The 20,808-nt window shown below is 46.8% G+C and overlaps 1 protein-coding gene across 1 annotated transcript in view; it reads left to right on the top strand.

The window, feature by feature from the left end:
* Window positions 1–20,808, top strand: part of VPS11 (VPS11 core subunit of CORVET and HOPS complexes) — a 67,989-nt gene that overhangs the window by 16,056 nt on the left and 31,125 nt on the right. Inside the window, exons 3-4 of the mRNA XM_069947578.1 lie at window positions 9,389–9,524; window positions 10,172–10,335. Coding sequence (XP_069803679.1) covers window positions 9,389–9,524; window positions 10,172–10,335 — 300 coding nt within the window. The remainder of the gene's footprint in view (window positions 1–9,388; window positions 9,525–10,171; window positions 10,336–20,808) is intronic.

Here is a 20,808-nt window from a genome sequence, read left to right as displayed (position 1 = left end):
GAAACTAGACACCTTAAAGAATTAATCTAGGGGTATAATGAGCATTTTAACCCTACAGGGGCTGGAGGAAAGTATTCACAATTAGGCCTTAAAGAAATCGAAAATTTTAATTTTCCAATAATATATATGTTTAGATTAAAGTTTCTCCTTTCCAAAAGGAACATGAGAGAATCTGCACCCCACAATTTGTAACACAGGTTCTCTTGAGTACAACGGTACCCCATATGTGGGCGTAAACCACTGTATGGGCACACAGCGGGGCTCAGAAGGGAAGGAGCGCCAATTAGCATTTTCAGTGCAGATTTTGCTGAAGAAGTTTCTGAGCGCCAGGTGCGTTTGCAGCGCCCCTGTAGTGCCCGTAGAAGAGAACCCCCCCCAAAAGTCACCCCATTTTGGAAAGTACACCCCTCAAAGAATTCATCTTGGGGTGTGGTGACCATTTTGACCCCACAGGTATTAGAGCAAAGTATTTAAAATTAGACAGTAAAAATGAAAAACTCGAATTTTTCCAATAATATGTTCGTTTAGTTTTAATTTCTCAATTTCACAAGGAACATGAGAGAATTCGCACCCCAAAATTTGTAACGCAGGTTCTCCTGAGTACAACGGTACCTCATATGGGGGCATAAACCACTGTATGGGCACACATCGGGGCTCAGAAGGAAGGGAGCGCCAATTAGCATTTTCAGTTCAGATTTTGCTGAAGAAGTTTCTGAGCGCCAGGTGCGTTTGCAGTGTCCCTGTAGTGTCCGCAGAAGAGAACCCCCCATAAGTCACCCCATTTTGGAAAGTGCACCCCTCAAAGAATTCATCTTGGGGTGTGTTGACCATTTTGACCCCACAGGTATTAGAGGAAAGTATTAAAAATAAGACAGTAAAATTGAAAAACTTGAATTTTTCCAATAATATGTTTGTTTAGTTTGAAATTTCTCAATTTCACGAGGAACAGGAGAGAAGCTGCATGCCCAAATCTGTAACGCAGGTTCCCCTGAGTAGAACGGTACCCCATATGTGGGCATAAACCACTGTATGGGCACCCAGCCGGGCTCAGAAGGGAAGGAGCGCCAATTAGCATTTTCAGTGCAGATTTTTCCGAAGAAGTTTCTGAGCGCCAGGTGCGTTTGCAGAGCCCCTGTAGTGTCAGCAGAAGAGAACCCCCCCAAAAGTCACCCCATTTAGGAAAGTACACCGTTCAAAGAATTCATCTTGGGGTGCAGTGAGCGGTTTGACCCCACAGGTATTAGAGGAAAGTATTCAAAATAAGACAGTAAAAATGAAAAACTCGAATTTTTCCAATATATGTTCGTTTAGTTTAAAATTTCTCAATTTCACGAGGAATGGGAGAAAAAATGTACCCCAAAATCTGTAACGCAGGTTCTCCTGAGTACAACGGTACCCCATATGTGGGCATAAACCACTGTATGGGCACACAGCCGGGCTCAGAAGGAAGAGAGCGCCAATTTGCTGGAGCAAAACCACAGCTAGTAATGGTTATTAGAATAGCGCAGTTACTAAAATACAAAAAAAAAATGAGATTACAGGTAATGTGGGGTGGTTACGGATAATCTGCGGTGGTTACGGGCAACCTGCGGTGGTTACGGGCAACGAGGGGTGGTTACGGGCAACGAGGGGTGGTAACGGGCAACGTGGAGTGGTTACGGATAAACTGAAGTGCTTATAGGTAATCTGGGATGGGAACTTGTAACGTGCGGTGGTCGGGGGCAACGTGCGGTGGTCGGGGGCAACGTGCGGTGGTCGGGGGCAACGTGCGGTGGTCGGGGGCAACGTGCGGTGGTCAGAGGCAATCTGGGGGGAATTACATGTGATTAGGGGCAACCTGGGGGGGTTACAGACAATCTGCGGTGGTTACAGACAATCTGGGGTGGTTGCGGATAAACGGAAGTGCTTATAGATAATCAGGGGTGGGTACATGTAATTTTGGGTGGTTACGGCAATCTGGAGGGGGTCACTGGCAACGTGTGTGAGTTAGAGGCAACGTGCAGTGGTTAGAGGCAACATGCGGTGGTTACGTGCAATATGCGGGGTTACGGGCAATCGGGGCTGATTACGGACCATCTGGAGGGGCTCACTGGCAATTTGGGGTGGTTACAGGCAACGTGCGGTGGTTATGGGCAACGTGCGGGGGTTATGGGCAACGTGCGGTGGTTACGGGCAATATGCGGTGGTTACAGGCAATGTCCGGTGGTTATAGGCAACGTGCAGTGTTTAGTGGCAATGTGCGGTGGTTATGGGCAACGTGCGGTGGTTAGTGGCAACGTGCGGTGGTTAGTGGCAACGTGCGGTGGTTAGTGGCAACGTGCGGTGGTTAGTGGCAACGTGCGGTGGTTATGGGCAGCGTGCGGTGGTTAGTGGCAACGTGCGGTGGTTAGTGGCAACGTGCGGTGGTTAGTGGCAACGTGCGGTGGTTAGTGGCAACGTGCGGTGGTTAGTGGCAACGTGCGGTGGTTAGTGGCAACGTGCGGTGGTTAGTGGCAACGTGCGGTGGTTAGTGGCAACGTGCGGTGGTTACGGGCAATCTGGGGCGGATATGGGCAACCTGCGGTGGTTACGGGTAATTTGGGGGGGCTAGGGGTAATCTGGGAGTAAACTGCAATTATTACTATAATAAAAAGTGTGTGTTTTATTTTTTTGTATGTTTGTCACTTTTTGTACTTTATACATTAATTTTCACTGTATTACTATGATTATTGTGATATTTTCTATCACAGTAATCATAGTTCAGTGACAGAGACCAAATTGGTCTCTGTCACTTTAAATTTTCAGAGCTAACTGCTTCTGGAGCGCATGCGCACTTCAGAATCAGCCTGGACGTCGAGGAGGACGGAGCTCCGTGGATCAGGTAACGTATGTGGGGAAGGGGGGGTGACTGGGGGACGGGGGTGACTGGGGGGGTGGGGGGGCGACTTGGGGGGGGGCACGGTGACACTTTTTATCCCCTGTCACCAATGATTTATGGTGACAGGGGATAAAAAGTGCCGGCAGCACTGGGAACAGGCGATCGGCGGTATATATTATATACCGCCGATCGCCTGCTCCGGGACCACACGGGGGGGTCCCCGATCACTGCCCCATGCTCTCCGCTACCTCCGGTGGCGGAGAGCATGGGACTTTGATCACTTATTCATTTCCATCCCTGCGAACAAACATCGTTTGTTCGCAGGGATGGGGGCGGCCATCTTGGATCTGATGGCCGCCCGGGTAGGGTGATCGGGGGGCTGATCTGGGGTCTGAGGGGACATTTTTCATCTCCCCCCACCGTGGATTCACGGTGGGGGGAGATGAAAGCTATCGGCGGCGCCGGTAATGCCCGGTACCGGCGGATCGCCGCTAAAGAGGTAGTAGCGGCGATCCGCCGGTATCTGAGGACGAGGGGAGGGGGCCGGGGGACACACTGTTAGTGGCGGTGGGGGGAGGCAGCGTTCTGCAGCCTCCCCCCGCCGCCCGATCGGCGGGGGACACTGAATCTCCCCATAGACGCTGCGGTCGCATTGACCGCGGCGTTTATGGGGTTAACTGCCCGGGGGGGAGCGCGGCTCCCCTCCGGGCAGTGGCAGCGGGAGGAGGCTGTGTGACACAGCCTCCTCCTGCTGCCCGATCTCACCCAGGGACAGAGGGGGGAGGCAGGGAAAGCATGACGTCCAGGGACGTCATGATGCATTCTGCCACTGCTTTTCATGACGTCCCTGGACGTCATATTGGGGGAAGGGGTTAATGATAAAAATGCATTTTTCGGATAATAAACCCAATTACAAAGTTTCTTAAAATCGCATGGACTATTGATTTCTGCAAAAAAAAATTTCACGACAGTGACACTTTAACTTACCCGCGACCGCGGAGGAGGATCCCAAATTTAGTAAGGAAGACTTATCCCAGTTGATGGATAACCCAGACGGGATAATATACTCACTCAGTTCATCTACAATATGCGATAATTTACTATCAGGGTCCTTAACCAACAATAGAATGTCATCGGCATACAACAGGAGTTTGTTCATATTACCTTCTATACCGAACCCCTCATAGTCCAACCGTGTTCTGACCCACTGTGCCAAAGGTTCTATATACAGTGAAAATAAAAAAGGGGAGAGTGGACAGCCTTGCCGAGTTCCTCGGCCAAGCACAAAGGGTTCTGAAGGGTTACCATTAATTAATAAAAGGGCTATAGGATCATGATATAGTGTTTTAATCTGCCCCAGAAATACCGGCCCAAAGCCAAACTTAGCTAGGACCTCCCAGAGGTACCCCCACTCCACCCTGTCGAAGGCCTTAGCTGCGTCCAACGACAGGATGGAGTGGGACCCCTCCCCACGCTCCAAGATAGCCGAATGGAGCTTATTGATGTTATCTTGCACTGTCGTATTGGGCATGAAACCCCCCTACTCCTCACCTATCAGCTGGGGAATAACTCTATTGATTTTCTTTGCCAGCACTTTTGCAAAAAGCTTGACGTCAGTGTTAAGGAGCGAGATTGGGCGGTATGATTCGACCAATTTCAGATCCTTCCCCTTTTTTCCCCAGCAAAATTATATGGGCTTCTCTCATGGACTGAGATAACATCCCCCCTTTACAGGATTCATTTAATACCTCGGCAAGTGTGGGCAGGATTACGGCGGAATATTTCCTATATATCTGGAAAGGTAACCTAAATGGACCAGGTGAGGTATTACCTGATATAGATGCTAGAGCTTCCTCTAAATCTGACAGTGTGATCTCCCCCTCCAAGCAATCCCTGTCCTCCTCCGCCACCACGGGCAGCTCCACCTCTGCAAGCCGGCTGGCAATCCGCTCATCCCACCCTGAGGACTCGGAACAGTACAGATTCAGAAAAAAAACTCTAAATTCTTCAGCAATACCTGACTCATCCACCACCAGACTCCCATCTCTACCAACAACTGATGCTATCTCCTGGTTGTCGGCCCTATTTGTCAAAATTCTCGCCAGCAATTTATTGGGTTTCCCCCCATGTACAAATTTATCTTGCCCAGAAAAAAACAATCTGTGTTGCACTTTCTCCTTTATAAACTTCCTGAAGTCCTCTTGTACGACTTTTAAGCTGTCCCAGCTCTCCACAGAAGCCCTTTCTGCATGCTCCATGGTTCCCTGGTGTACTGCCTCCTGCAACTCCAATTCCCTAGACGCAAACCCCCTTTTACACCTCTTGATATTTTAGATTAGGATTCCCCTCAAAAAAGCCTAATAATGATGCAGACCCCTTGTTGGAAGACCAAAACCCATTAATTTCCTTAACTATATGTTGTTCTTGGTCGATAATCGACAACCAATGGGGATTAATTTTCATCCTATTATGAGCACCTGACCTCTGATCTTCCCCTAACTCAACAACAAGAGGGGTATGATCAGATATGGATCTAGGAGCATAAAAAAATCCTTTTAACCTGCCGCAAAGCTGGAAGATTACACAGTAACAAGTCTATGCGTGAAGCCGCATCATACGAGCTGCTAAAGCATGAATATTCCCGCTTATCTGGGTTCAAGATACGCCATACCTCCCACCACCCCATTTCTTCACAAAAGTTCCGTAAAGGGGACCGGCCATAGTCACGAGGGGTCCATAATACAGTTGAAGTCACCACCCACATATAACTGAGTAAAGGATTTGTGTTTAATAAATTCAGCGACTGCGAATAGGACATCCATCCGGAAAGGGGGTGCTATATACAGGAATGCCAATATTGTGTTTACACCTTCCAGAGAACCATGGTGCAACATAAATCTACCCCGATCATCATCCTTAACACACAAAGGTTTAAATTTGATTTTATTATGAAAGTAAACAGATACGCCCGAAGAATATGACGACAGAGCCGAGTGATACTCAAACTTAGCCCACTTCTTCTTCATGCTATCCACCTTATCAGGGGCCAGATGTGTTTCTATAAGGACAATTATGGCAGGGAGATATTTACCAATCCTATCTGCTATCGCACACTTCTTAGCTCTGTCGGCCATACCCCGGGTGTTCCAGATCACAATCCTAGTGCACATAGATCAAAAAATAGAAGAAAAGAAAATAAAAATTAAAAAATAAAAAATCCCCTCCCACAAATCTGTCGCTCCCGCACCCTCCCACCCCCACCCACCTGTCGCGCATGATACCATGCACCACCCTCTACCAGGCTGCACATTGCTCTTCCCTGCTCCACAGCATAAATGTCATACACCAAAACCATACTATGCTGCCCCTAAGGTTATCACAGACAATTTTTAGCACCCTCAGCATCCAACCACTTATAAAAATAAAAAACTGAATTACTATAAATAAATGGACCAAAAATAAATTATCTAATCATAAATGAAGTAGCCTCTCCTCAGGCCTCCCAATAGGAGTTAGTTACTACCCAACAGATAGAAAACAAAAATCTAGGTTTCAATTGCATCTAGATGACCATAGTGATTTTGTACATCCATGTGTTCCTCTGATAACATCATTCAACCTTTCCTCTAATACTGAGAGCTGATTACACAGTACATGAAGGCGAGACACAGTCTTATCAAACATTTCAATTCATAAGAGTAGCAACTGGCCATCTCAGCTTCCTCTCTTCTGTGTGAGTTCTCTGTTGAGGGGGTTGAAGTTCTTATGGGTCACATGCTTAGTGTTCACCTGGGGACATAAATCCCAAACAGAGGTAACATACTGTGTCCAGGCAACTGAAAAGGAAAAAAGGTAATTATAGTTCACCACTAGAGACAGGAGGGGGGCAGCGGGGCACCTTGCATACAGTAGTTCTATCCCCCAAAAGATAAGGGGTTTAGCAGAAGGAGTTTTTTTTCATACTCCTGTTCAGCCAGAGTGGTTGCTGAGAGCACACCTTTTTAGTTCATAACTTGCAAAAAAAACAAAAAACAAAAAAAACACATGCTGTCCGCAGATTCAGCCATTTTCTTAGTCTGAACAGTTACTTAGGACTAATTCAACACTATTCCTATAGTTATCCACGGTGCTGCGTGTATCATAAATCACATTGGCGTCCCAAGGAGATGGTATTATAAACTGGTAGCCAGCAGACTCACCCTACCACTGGAGCCCATTTCTGCAGCCTTGTTTCAGAACAGTTCTGTCCTAGTGTCCAGAGATTGATCAGCTGAGGAGGAGTGTGCTGATTTAGCTATGAGCTGCCCCAATTAACTCCTTCTGCCCCTGTGGAAGAGGGCTACAAAGCAAAACAGGCAGAGAGAAAAAAAAATAATCATAAGTATACTGTCAAGAACTGGCTTCCAGCCTCAAAATACACCGGTGCTCTTGCTCACCCAAACCTCAAAGCAGCTCAGCGCTAGCTGTGCAGCCACGGACGCCGGCGTTGCAGACCCCGCCATCAGTCTTTAACTGCCAGCAGCCAGATTTTTATAGCCCAGTGTTCTCTCACCCCTCGTCCCTCTCAGCAAGGGGAGGGGGTGCACATAAGCAGAGCCCCCAGCGTCCTTCCCGGGAGAATGCAGCGCCCCAGACATGCCTGAAGAATCCACCAACTCCTGGGCCCGCCATCTTCCACAACCGCCAGCACCTCCGGAAGGCTGACTCCCACCGCTGCCTCCTCCACCATATGCCTCCTCTTCTCTCCATTCCAAGTTCTCATCAGAGGCCGGCACGGTGCAGCCCGGCATCCCAGCACTCATATGGGCAGCTCAGGGTTCTCATCAGCAGCTCAGGATCCTCATGGAGCAGGGAGAGAGAGCAATGTGTGCGGCTACTCAGTCATGCTGCTAGCCACACCTGTCACCCTTAGTTGGACATCCCATCTCAGCTGTGTTTAATAGTGTGGTTGTTAAAGCCTGTCCTGAGGTTTCATGGACTTTTTGAGCCTGTCATTCAAACTATCCCTTTCATTCAAGGCTATCCCTGAGCAAGGTTTCAGGTTTCTGCCCATTCTGTTCTATTCTATCTCTATTCTATTTAGCAGACTCTTGCCCTCCCCAACTCCATCTGTAGGGTTTCTGAGCTTGCTAATCTCCATATTCTGTTATCCACAAACACAATACAAAATTGTTATGCGATTTGTTTCCACCTTTCTCCCAAAAATGATATTCACGTTTCACCTTAACAAGGACATTGTCCTACCTTCTTTTTGTTCTTCTCTGTTCTGAATCCCATGAAAAGTCTGCACTGCCTAGATGTCGTCCAAGCGGTCCAGATCTGTCTGGCTGCGATTACATTTTCCAGACGTTCTGCCTTGCAGGGCCCCATCGCAGACCAAATTCGGTCTGCATTGGTGTAGGCCAATCAGTCCAATCTTTTCAGTTACCTTCTACTCTCGCTGCGTTGGTCTCAATGGTCCAGGTCTGCAAGGCTGTGACCTTGGTGCACACATTCTTTTAATTTTTCCATAACCACATGCTGTATGCTAGGCGGGTTGCATGGTAGATCTCTTTGCCTTTTTTTTTGCTTTGCTTTCAGGGACTGTTTCAAAAATTCCACAGTGCTGTGTCCCCCATTGCAATTCCCAAGAAAATTAGCTGGGTTTTTAGGACTCACTGTAAAATCCTTTTCTCGTATACATTGGGGACACAGCTTCCACCATTATCTTGCTTTGATACAGGGTTTATTTTTCTGGCTCTTCCTGGCGTTTCATCTGGGATTGGGTGTTTTTGATGCACAAAACTGATTAGACTACTGTTAGTAGGGTATGGAAGGGTATAGCCTACCCAGGCGATGACAGCACTACCTAGTGTAGCCTCTTACTGGCAAGTGCCTATACCTGTGTGTCCCCCAATGAATCGAAAGAGAGAGAGGTTTTCCTGTCAGTAGTAAAAAAAAAAATCACTGTTCTTTTTTGTATTTCTTCATTTTTTTTTGTGTCCTTATTACTATGCTGCATATCTCTCCTCGCCCCCCCCCCACATAGTTCATAGTCCATGTCAGGAACTGGGCTCAGTAATCCCCATAGAAATACTCTCCTACTCTCCAGACTGGAAAGAATATACCAGTTCTTGCAGGACATACAGCAACTGATAAGTACTTCTATTGAAAAAAAACTTCAGTCTTCCAGAAAATGACAAATCTCTGGCACTTTCTGGCACCAGTTACATCAACTTTTTTTTTCTTGCTGAACTACCCCTTTAAAGTTGTACATGAGTTTTAGATCACTAGGGTTCTTACTCTCTTCACCCCTGCAGACTAGCTGTTCAAGGGGCCCAAGTACTAGATACACAAGGGGCCCAGGTCTTGTACCTTGCCCCGAGACAAAGCTCCCTATTCTAAGGGATGATATGCATGGTATGACCATTCTCTACAGCTTTTTTTGCCTGGAGGAGAGTTCATGGGGATGAAAAAATGGATACTTTAGTTAGTTTCTAGAGCCATGAGTTGCTTTTATCCCTATCATAACACTTCTTCAATTTCTTTAAGGTTAAGGTTTGGAACCTGGAAAAACGTGATGGAGGAAACCCGCTCTGCACCAGAATCTTTCCTGCTATTCCCGGTAATAAGCCAACGGTTGTATCGTGCATTACAGTTCATGAAAACCTGAATTTTATGGCAATAGGTAGGTATTGTTAGTATGTAAAAATATTGTAGGAATGTATGTTATTGCATAAGGGTTACCATTTTGTCCCCTTTTTCCAGAGGCTTTATGTCGCTTATAGATTGGCTTACTGACCTGGTTTACAAATTCTGTAACTAGTCTATAGTTGTTGTACAGACGTGTAGCGCCTTCCTTTGCAGGGTGCTCCCCTGATGGTGGTCTAGTTTCCTCCTTTTTTTTTTTTTTTTCTCCAGCCCTTTCTAGCATCTCCTTCTTCTGTTCGCTATGTTTTCTTCTATTTATTTTTTGGCGTCCCTTCTCTGTAAGGCTCGCCAATTAGCTTAACTTGGTTCTATTTTATGGATTTATGCCTTAACAAAACCTCTGATCTTGCTTATGCTGATAAGCCAGTAATTGGGACATTTCCGTTGGCCATGTATAATCATCACGCCTTCACTTGATGATGGCAGGGTTTGGCTGGCTATAGGCCACCCGTGACATTCTTATCAACATGTTTACCCCTGTCACCGTCATCTGTATATGGCTGCTTAGAGTTAACGGATATTGTTTACACGACTACTGTTTTCTTATATTCCTATATGTGATGGATATGCTATTTTTGTGCCTTAAAATTACATAAATTAACTTTTTTTTTTTGCTTCCTAAAGGTTTTACTGATGGAAGTGTTGTGTTAACCAAGGGTGATATAACACGAGACAGACATAGTAAGACGCAGATCCTGCAAGAAGGGAGTTACCCCATCACAGGCATGGCTTTCAGACAGTCCGGCAAGACCACCCATTTCTTTGTGGTCACAACAGAAAATGTCAGGGTAGGTAGCTAGCTAAATTCTTATATATTATTTGTGTGTGTGTGTGTGTGTGTGTGTGTGTGTGTGTGTGTGTGTATAATATATACATATATATGGTGGTGCCTTGGATTACGATCATAATTCGTTCCAGGACTGCACTTGTAATCCAAATCCACTCCTAAACCAAAGCAAATTTTCCCATAAGGAATCATTGAAATTCAGACAATTGGTTCCACACCCCAAAAATGTTAATTATTCTGAATAACATGTAAAACAAATGAAGCAGACATTTAGAAACAGCTGAATCTGTGATATCATAAATTACTGTAGAGTAATGGAGAGGATGGGAAACACAGGGGCTGACAGAAACTGCAGGGAGTATGAAGGAAGGAGCAGGGCATATGTGGGCACAGTATAGCAGCACTCTCTATCTTGGAAGAGAAGGGTTACAGCTATTAAGAGATTACCTCCACAGTCCTGTCCTCTGATGCAAGCCCCAGCTAAAAATGGATCTGCTGTGATTTGGAAGGTGAGGGAGACTTCCTGGGCCAGAGTACAGGGCTGTAGACCCTACTATGCAGACCATGCTCCTCCCTCTTTCCCGCTCCCACCCAGAACAGGGAACTCTTAAACGAAAGCAATGCTCTTAAACCAAGTCACAATTTTGAGAAACCGTGAGCTCTTAAACCAAAACGCTTTTAATCAAAGTTACTCTTGAACCAAGGTACCACGTGTGTTTGTGTGTTTGTGTGTGTGCGTGTATATATATATATATAATATAATTAATAATATAATATTTTTATGTGGGGGCAAGGGCATGGCCTGCACAGCGGGTTCTACAGCCTTGCAGTCTGACCCAGGAAGTCTCCCTCACCTTCCTAATAATGGCAGATCTACTTCGGGCTGGGGCTTGTATCAGGAGACAGGACTGTGGAGGTAATCTCTCCATAGCTGTAACACCTCTCTCCCCAGACAGAGAGCGCTGCATGTATGTGCACACATCTGTCCTGCTCATTGCTTCATGCACCCTGCAGTCTGTCAGCTCTTGTGTGTTTCCCTCCCTTTTTCATTCATGCTATAATGTGCCTGCCCTAGCACTCAGCTATACACACTGCTGCTATAATGTGCCTGCCCTTACACTCAGCTATTCACACTACTGTATAGAGAAGTTTCTGCCACTCTCCTCCTGCACAGCTCTGTGAGCTTCCTGTTTGGTCCATGCTGAACACCTCCCCCCTTCCCCATTGCTGTCATGTGACCACACAGACCTCTGACAGCAGCCCTGCTTCTCTATTTTAGCCTCGGGCGGCCAAGCTACCGCCAGGTCAGAAGCGCTGCCCCAGCCCATTGAAGGGACTGAGGACACGTGATCCCGTCTCTGAGGGTGGGGGCCAGGAGCAAGGAGCGATGTTGGGTTGGACTGAGATTTGATGATTCTATGCAGTTGGTGGGGGTGAATACATCTAGATAACAGCAAAACTGTGCAAAATCCATAATAACGTTAAAAGATTGGAAAGATGGAAAGCTATGGGTGGGCAACGTATTAATGCAAAAATAATTTTAGGGGGAAAACCCCTTTAAGGTTTGGAACCAATTGTCTGCATTTATATAATTTCTTTAAGAGTGGATTTGGATTAAAAGCACGGTCCCGGAACCAATTATGCTCGTAATCATATACATCGGATAGAGCGATATGCTGCAGCCGCTGTTGTCACCAGTAGCGGTGGTAAAACAGTGTGGGAAGGTGTCTAGTCAATAAAGAACTGCCTACACTTTGTGAATGGTACAGTAAAAAACCCATACTACTTGAATAACATCATTAATCCAGTCATTGTGCCTCTACGTGAACAACATTTTTACCTTCATGGACTAAAATGCAATGCCTAGAGGTGGTCAATGCAATCCAGATCTATCTGGATGCGATGACATTCTTCAGACTTTCTCACTCCCTTTTTGTGGTTCCAGAGGGTCTTTGTTAGGGGCTTTTATGCATTGCAAGGCACCATCGCACACTGGTTTAGGTCTGCATTTGTGGAGGCCAATCAGACTAAGGGCCCTATTCCCCCGGACGATTATCGTTCAGATTATTGTAAATCGTTCGAATCTAAACGATAATCGTTCAGTTGAAATGCAGTTAACGATTAACGACCGAATGAGAAATAGTTAATCGCTTTAAAAGACCTGGACCTATTTTATCATTGCTCGTTCGCATTGAATAAGATGTCGTTCGGTCGTTCGCAGTAGATACGAACGCAATAGCAAAGAAATAGTGAAGAAAAAACGATCGCAAATACGATCATAAGTAACGATTATCGTTCCGTGGAAATGAGTGATTGTTTTCAGGTCTTTTGCAATAGCGGTTGTTTGAGATCGTTAATCGTTAACAATTATGCGAACGATAATCGTCTAGTGGAATAGAGCCCTAAGGGTGGTATTACACGGGACGATGGGGGCCCGATAATACCTGTAAACGAGCAGCGATCTGCTAGATCGTCGCTCGTTTACTGGGCCCAATAATAGTTTAACAAGGGCTGCAAGGACATTGTTACCGATGTCCTTGCCAGGGCTGTATTAACAGCTGCTGCTACCCTAGGCACTAAACCTGAACACGCCCCATCTACACGCACCTATTGTCGATACCAGACCTGACCAATACTACCATACCCCGCACCCCCCTAGAAAAGACACCAGATTTACTGGGAAGTCTGAACGGGAGGAGGGAAAATAAAAAAATAAAAACAAAAAAATTTGTTTTTTCTGTCCCCATGCTCCCTTGTGCTGCCCCCCTGCAAGGTGCTGCCCTAGGCACCGGACCACAGGTGCCTAGTGGTAAATACGGCCCTCCTTGCAACCCTTGTTTAAACTACATCCACACTCCAGGGCTGCTGCTGCGGTCTGCTTCTCCACAGGTCCCGCGCGCTCTAGCTTCAGAGTGGCCTGTGCCGCTGCGGCCTGTGATTGGCCAGGCAGCCTGTCAGCTGACAGGCCGCTCTGAAGCTAGAGCGAGCCAGACCCGGGGAGAAGACCGCAGGAGCAGCCCTGGAACGTGGATAGGTAATGTATATCGTCAGTCGCCGGCCGCACACCGCTATTACACGGTGAACCTATATTAACGATCAGCCGATGATCGTTGTCATCTGCTGATCGTTGTATTTATTACATGGAGCGATAATCGCCCGATTCGGCAGATTATCGTTCCGTGTAATAGTACCCTAAGGCTGCATTCACATGCCTGTAACGGACTCTCCCCCGCCCGGGCAGCATCTGTGATAAGATGCTGGGAGCGGAGGAACTGTACAGATATGTGCCGCGCTGTACTGAAGCGGAACACGGAACGTGTGAATGCAGCCTTAGGAGAAGACTGCAAATCCACAGGTGCACAAATCACCAGATCTGAGTTGGGGGGACGGTGTAGCAGAGCGGAGTTGGGGGGAAGGTGTAGCAGAGCTGAGATGGCACTGACCGAGTAGCAGAGCTGAGATGGTGAGTGCTGCGGGTGAAGGTGGTGCCCCATGGCTGATCACGAAGGGGGGGGCCACGTGGTGATGGGGGGTGCGGTGGAGGGGTTGGGCGGTGATTGCGGGGTCGAGTGCCGCTGGTGATAGGGGGGGCGGAGGTTGCCGCGGACGATTGCGAGGGGTGGAGGGAGATTGTGGGGGGCGGAGCCTGCTGTGGGCGATTGTGGGGGCGGAGCTTGCCGGGGGGGGGGCACGGTTGAGTGAAGGATGCCACGGGTGATAGGGGGGGGGGGCGGTTGGTTGTGGGGCGGGGGGCTGTGTGCTGCGGGTGAGTGCTGGACGGTGCGCTGGGAGGCTCTGGGCTGGGGGTGACCGGGTGGCTGCTGTTAGAGAGGAAGACAGTGACAGCTGTGCTGATCACAGTCTCCCTCTCTAACAGCAGCCACCCCATCAGTGTTCTCAGTCACTTCACTGTGCTGGGACTAAGGACAAGTGATGCCGTCTCGAAGGGTCGGGGCCAGGAACAGGGAGCGTGTCGGGTTGGACTGAGGTCTGATGATTCTATGCAATCTGTAGGTGTGAATGCAGCTGGATAACAGCAAAACAGAACTGTGCTTAATATATTGATATTAAAAAGATGGAAAGCTACGGGTGGGCAGTTCTCAATGGTCCAGGTCTGCTATGCTGAAACCTTGGCCTTGGTGCACTTGTTCTCCTATTTTACCATGGCCACGTTTTGGCTTTCTCTGATACCAGCCTGGGCCACATGATGCAAGCTGCTGTGTGCTAGGAAGGTTGCATGATAGATCTATTTTGCCTCCCCGACCCCCCCCCCCCCCCCCCGACCTCAGGGACTGCTTTGAAAAGTCACACAGTACTGTGTCCCCAATGCAATTTACGAGAAAACTACAGGATTTTTAGTACTCACTGTATAACCCTTTACCTGTTGGATTCATTGGAGGGATACAGCTCCCACCCTTCATTGTTCTGGCTGTTCTTGGTGTCTCCGCTGGGATCAAATTATTCTTGATTCCCTTTTTTTCAAGCCTGCCTTCTACTGCCTTTAGCACAAAACTGCCTTTTGCCACTATTGTCATCAGTGGTGGTGGTGATACAGTGTGCGAAGGGGTCTAGTCAATACAAAACTGCCCTACACTTTTATTTGGTACAGTTACAAGAATATACTACTTAAATAACATCTTTAATCCAGTCATTGTGTCTCTTCATGAACATAAGCCTAATTTCATCTTCATGGACGATAATGTTCCACCTCGTCAAGCTGGAGACTGAGGTACCTCAAATAGAGTGCCATGCACATTCTGCAGACCTGAATCCCATAGAAAACAAATAACGTTCCTGCAATGTGAATATTTACTAGAGAACTGATACTTACAATGTTTTACCACGCAATGAGATGTATTTATATTAAGTGTAGCAATTCCGGATGTTGCGCAAAGGAAAGAGGGGAGGAGTATAATAAAGGGGTTTGTTTTAAAAGTGCAGTGATTTTTTTTGTATTCTGTCCCTGATGAAGGGATTGAGAATAGAGATGAGCGAACCTCGAGCATGCTCGAGTTCATCCAAACCCGAACGTTCGACATTTGATTAGTGGGGGCTGCTGAAGTTAGATAAAGCTCTAGGGTTGTCTGGAAAACATGGATACAGCTAATGACTATATCCATGTTTTCCACATAGCCTTAAAGGCTTTATCCAACTTCAGCAGCCACCGCTAATCAAATGCCAAACGATCGGGTTCGGATGAACTAGAGTATGCTCTAGGTTCGCTCATCTCTAGTTGAGACCCCTGATACGCGTTAGGCTGTGTAAATAAAAATGTCATTGATACAACATTCACAGTACTTACAGTTCAAGGGTATATAGATGAACCTGCAGGAGTATGCGGTATGCTGTCAGTGAGGCAAGGTCTGAATGATCACTGACTGCATACGTTCTTTGCAGTAGGGGGAACTGGTTCCGTTCTCCCCTCCGAACTGTGTTAGTATTGACAACACTTGATATTACTGTTTTTGGTTATTGGTTCGCCACTTTTTCTTTTCTATGACTGATTATAGAAAACCAACACTATCAGTTGAGTGACCCTGTCGGGGGTCATTTGGAAATGTACAAAATGATTCGAGGACTTTATAAAAAATGTAAATCAACTCACTCTTAATGCACGGTGTGTGGCAGCATTATATACAAGGGCACAGCGTGTGGAAGCATTATATACAAGGGCACTGCATATGGCAGCATTACAGCCAAGGGCACATCATGTGGCAACATTATGTCCATGGGCATGTTGTGTGGCAGCATTATGGTTAGGGACACAGCATAGTCACGGCATGTTATGTGGCAGCATTTTTTACAAGGGCATGGCATATGGCAGCATTACAGCCTGGAAGAAGTAGGGGTGCACAACAGGAGACCAAATTGTTGGTGCTCAATACGGACGGGCTTCTACCCAATGTAATCCAAAATAAATAATCCGTAGCACTCGTTTTCATATGCAAAAAGTGTTCAAATGTTTATTTACAGCGTGCAGAAAGGTAAAGCCAGGTATATTGCAATAATTTCAGAAATGACACCTCATTGGTGTGATAGCAACATAAGGTTTATGGCGACTTGTGGACTTTTCGACCTAATCCAGGTCTTTCTCAACGTCACTGGGGTAGAATGTGTCGTGCTGCGCTCCTGGCGCTATCCTTGTGGTGTATCATGCGCTGTGTACAGCCAGGGACACGACATGTGTCCAGCAGCATTACTCTGTGCCCCTGGCTGTAATGCTGCCACAGCTGTGCCTCTGAATACCCTGCACTCCTGTTCCTGAGATCCTTCCTACGTTTCCCCGGGACCTATATCTGCAGAACTCATCGTGTGGCCGATGGCGCGGAGGCTGGTTGCCGGTGTGGGTGTGGAGGCAGACGCGTGCAGAGCGCCGCAGTGGATGACTGCGGTGTACGCACCCAATCAGGAAGGACTGACTGGATGCAACCTGGTGGTACGTGATAACCGCGGTGTCCGCCCTTCTCCACACTGCGCTCCCTGACTGCTAAAGAGTGCGGTGAAGAAAGGGAGCAGGCGCACTTAAGTATTAGCTGGGGGGGGGCCGGACTGGAGGACCTTGAGGGCTGGACGTTCCCCACCCCTGATGTAGAGGCTTGTCACTCTTTTCCCCAGAAGCACAATGTGCCGCCCTTCAAGAATTGGATGTCATTCCTCAGCAGACAATAAGTCAATTTGTGAACAGCCAGTCAAGCTGTAATTGATGCTCAAGACAAGTTATTGAGACATTTTTTTGGGGGGTATATCCACTGTTGGTTTAGGTTTCAACAATTTTTTGAGATGATGAAATCACCATTGCATGCTTCTACTTAAAAAGACTGTGTCAGTAGTTTTATGCTGCCGTATCAAAGGGTAGCATAAAATAGTGACAGAGAAGCTGAACAGAATGATATATTACTCACATTGTGTGGTCTGTGCACCTGGTCCTCTCTATTTTGTGTGTGTGTGTGTGTGTGTGTGCACAGTAATTCTGGATATTAATGAGCAACAGCAAACTCTACCCACCAGCTATTTATTGGCAGTTATCTTTTCACTGCATCCTCATGACAGCACCACAATGGAGGACGTCACCCTTGACCCTATCAGGAACAGGAAATCACAGAGGTTAAAAGGGCACTTCCCACATACCCCCTCAGTGTTTTTCCTGTTCCTGACAGGATCAAGGAACACGGAGGTTACCTGTGATCCTGTGTGGTCATGGGTCCTGGGGCAAAGGCATGGAGCGGCTTGAGGGTCCTTCCGGATGTTCTGCCTAGGGGTCGCATCTTCTTGAGGTGCCTCCGGTCCCCGCTCACCTTGCGGCGCTCCCAGAGTTTATGCAGGGGAGCTTGAAGTCGCTGCGGCCCTCGGGATCCATGGCGGGTCTCCTGTGGCCTTCTCCGGTGGGTCTGCGCATGTGCGCGCTCCTCCATGGCGTGACGCACTGACGTAGGTGCGTAGCGTGCGTCACCTGCGTCATGTGCGTAGGTGACGTCACGCGCCCACCGGAAGTCTCAGCTGATGGAAATACGCGGTGCAGAGCGGAAATGGCGCCAAATTCAAATCTCCTGCGGTCTCTCCACTATAAAGGCTGGTGAGTAACCTATTTATGTGCCTTATACTCCTTATACATATCTTCTACTATGGATGTTCAGGAAGCTGTGAGTGGGGAGGCTGTGGAGAGACTTATACCTGCTGGCTCTGTGGAGAAGGAGATACCAAAAAGAGCAATGGATAAAAGATGTGTGGGATGTAATGCCAGCCTACCAGAAATCTACACCAAAATGTTATGTAAAAACTGCTTAGCAAAGCTTAATCCTCCGGCCCAGGCGTCTGTGTCCGAGGAATTACGTGCAATTAACCGTCAGGACATTCAAGCCTCTTTATCGGGTATAGTGCCAGTTGTCCCTACACAAAGTCCATCTGCTCAATTACCTGTGATTGCTCCAGGGCTGTCATCTTCTGTTGTGCATTCACCTGCAAAAAAATGCAAGATCTATGAAATATCTGACTCTGAATCAGAAAATTTAGAGGAAGATAATATGGAAATGGAGGATAATGTGGAGGATTGCACAACAGAAACACCTACGGTTACTCCTAATAGGGAATTAACTAAATTTTGCTTTTCATCTGAAAATGCTGACACTCTAATTAAAGCTGTTAGAGCAGTAATGGAATTAGAGGACATTGAGCAACCATTATCAGCACAAGATGCTATGTTTGCAGGTCTAAAGACAAAAAAACAAAGTATTTCCCATTCATGAGAATATTAAGGATTTGATCTTTTCTGAATGGAAAGAACCAGAAAAAAGGCTTCAGATTCCTAAAGAATTCAAGTCCAGATTTGTATTTGATGAGATTGATTTTGAAACCTGGTCTACAACACCTATGGTAGATATACCAGTAACCAAAATAATTAAGAAAACATCATTGCCATTTGAAGATGCCTCCCAATTAAAGGATTCCATGGATAGGAAAATGGAAGGACTCCCGCGGAAGTCTTGGGAAGCCTCCACTGCGATATTAAATCCTGACATTGCAGCTACGAGTGTAGCAAGATCTTTACACATCTAGCTTGAACAATTAGAAGCTCATATTGAGGGCAAAACATCTAGAGATGAGCTACTCTCTACCATGCCCATGCTTAAAATGGCAGCTGGGTTCTTGGCTGACGTTTCAGCAGAAACCATTAGGATGGCCGCTAAGTCTGCAGCATTATCTAATGCCACTAGAAGAGCTTTCTGGCTTAAACACTGGCAGGGAGATGTAGCGTCCAAGAATAAAGTTTGTCAATTCCCTTTCCAGGGTAAGCTGCTGTTCGGCCAAGACCTGGAAGAAATCCTGGAGAAGGCGGCAGACAGGAAAAAGAACTTTCCTGACTCGAACCAACAGAAAGGTTAAAAGCCTTTTCGTTCCCTACTCACAAAAAAAGCAGGATTATAAAGGCAAAGGCAAATCTGGCCGCTGGTCCTACCCCAAAGGAGGTAAGGGAAGAGGTTTTCTCCTCAACCCTTCCTCTGAAGGGAAAGACAAGTGACTCCATCAAGGTGGGGGGGGAGACTATCTCACTTTATAATACACTGGGAGAAAGTCACTCAGAACAAATTTATTTTAAACATCCTGAGAGAAGGGTACCTCTTGGACTTCTCTCTTCCCCCCCAAAAATTTCATGTTACCCACTACCAATCAGACAAGATGATGGACGAGTTGATGGACAGGGTAAAAGAGCTGCTAAAACTAGGAGTTGTAATTCCAGTCCCTCCAGAGGAAATAGGACTTGGGCATTATTCCTGTTTATTTCTGGTTCCCAAGCCCAACGGGACATTCAGGACCATAATAAATCTGAAATCCCTGAACAGGTTTTTTAGATACAAAAAGTTCAAGATGGAAACTCTCAAAACCATCATTCCTCTGATTTACCCAAATGCAGCTCTATCTACAATCGATCTGAAAGACGCTTACTTTCAATACCTCAGGTTTGCGATTCAAGCATCTCAGTCAGTTCATCACTTGGTTATTCACGAAGGTGATGTTGCAAGCAGTAGCAAACCTGAGATTACAGGACATTACTGTAGTCCCTTACCTGGACGACCTTCTCCTTATTGCTCCATCCCCATCCATCCTCTTAGGGCACATACAGCTGGTCCTAGATGATCTTCAGAGATTAGGATGGATAGTAACTTTCCCAGGTCGGATCTCGTTCCCTCCCACAGGAAGAAATTCCTTGGCATGATCCTGGATTCCAAAAACCAGATCACATTCCTACCGGAAGAGAAAGTCATGGCGGTGATATCCAAAGTGGAAGATTTCAGAAGGAAATCGGTAATATTAATAAGAAAAGCTATGTCCCTATTAGGTTTGATGACATCATGTATTCCGGCAGTGCCTTGGTGTCAGCACCACTCTCGGACTCTCCAGACCAACATACTTCAGGTATGGGACAGATCTCCTTTGTCTATAGACAAGAAAATGACTATTCCCCTAAGGGTCAAATCTTCCCTCCATCTGGTGGAAGACCAAGCAAAACCTTACCAGCGGAGTCTGTTGGAATCCGGGAATACCAATCCAGGTCACCACGGATGCCAGTCTTTGGGGATGGGGTGCGCATGTTCAAGGTCTGCACTTCCAGGGTCAATGGCAGGAAGTTTATTGGAAACAGTTGTCAAATTACAGAGAACTGAGAGCAGTGTGGGAAGCGCTGAAGGCAGCAGAATCCCTTCTGGTTCACAAGGACATCAAAGTTCTATCAGACAATGCAACAGTGGTGGCATATCTCAGGCACCAAGGGGGCACAAAATCCTCTCTCCTTCAGAGACTGGCAGCAAAAATATTCTCCTGGGCAGAGCAGAGAGTGTCATCTGTCTCCGCGATCCATCTAAAAGGTACAGACAACATACTAGCAGATTATTTAAGTTGCCATCAAGTCCTTCCAGGAGAGTGGGAGTTAAATGCCCAGATATTCTCCAGCTTAGTAAAGAAATGGGGTTGTCCAGAG

This window comes from Dendropsophus ebraccatus, chromosome 12 (genome assembly GCF_027789765.1).
Source record: "Dendropsophus ebraccatus isolate aDenEbr1 chromosome 12, aDenEbr1.pat, whole genome shotgun sequence".
Classification (NCBI taxonomy): domain Eukaryota; kingdom Metazoa; phylum Chordata; class Amphibia; order Anura; family Hylidae; genus Dendropsophus; species Dendropsophus ebraccatus.
The sequence above is the reverse complement of the archived record's forward strand: the minus strand, read 5'-3'. Positions and strand labels throughout refer to the sequence as shown.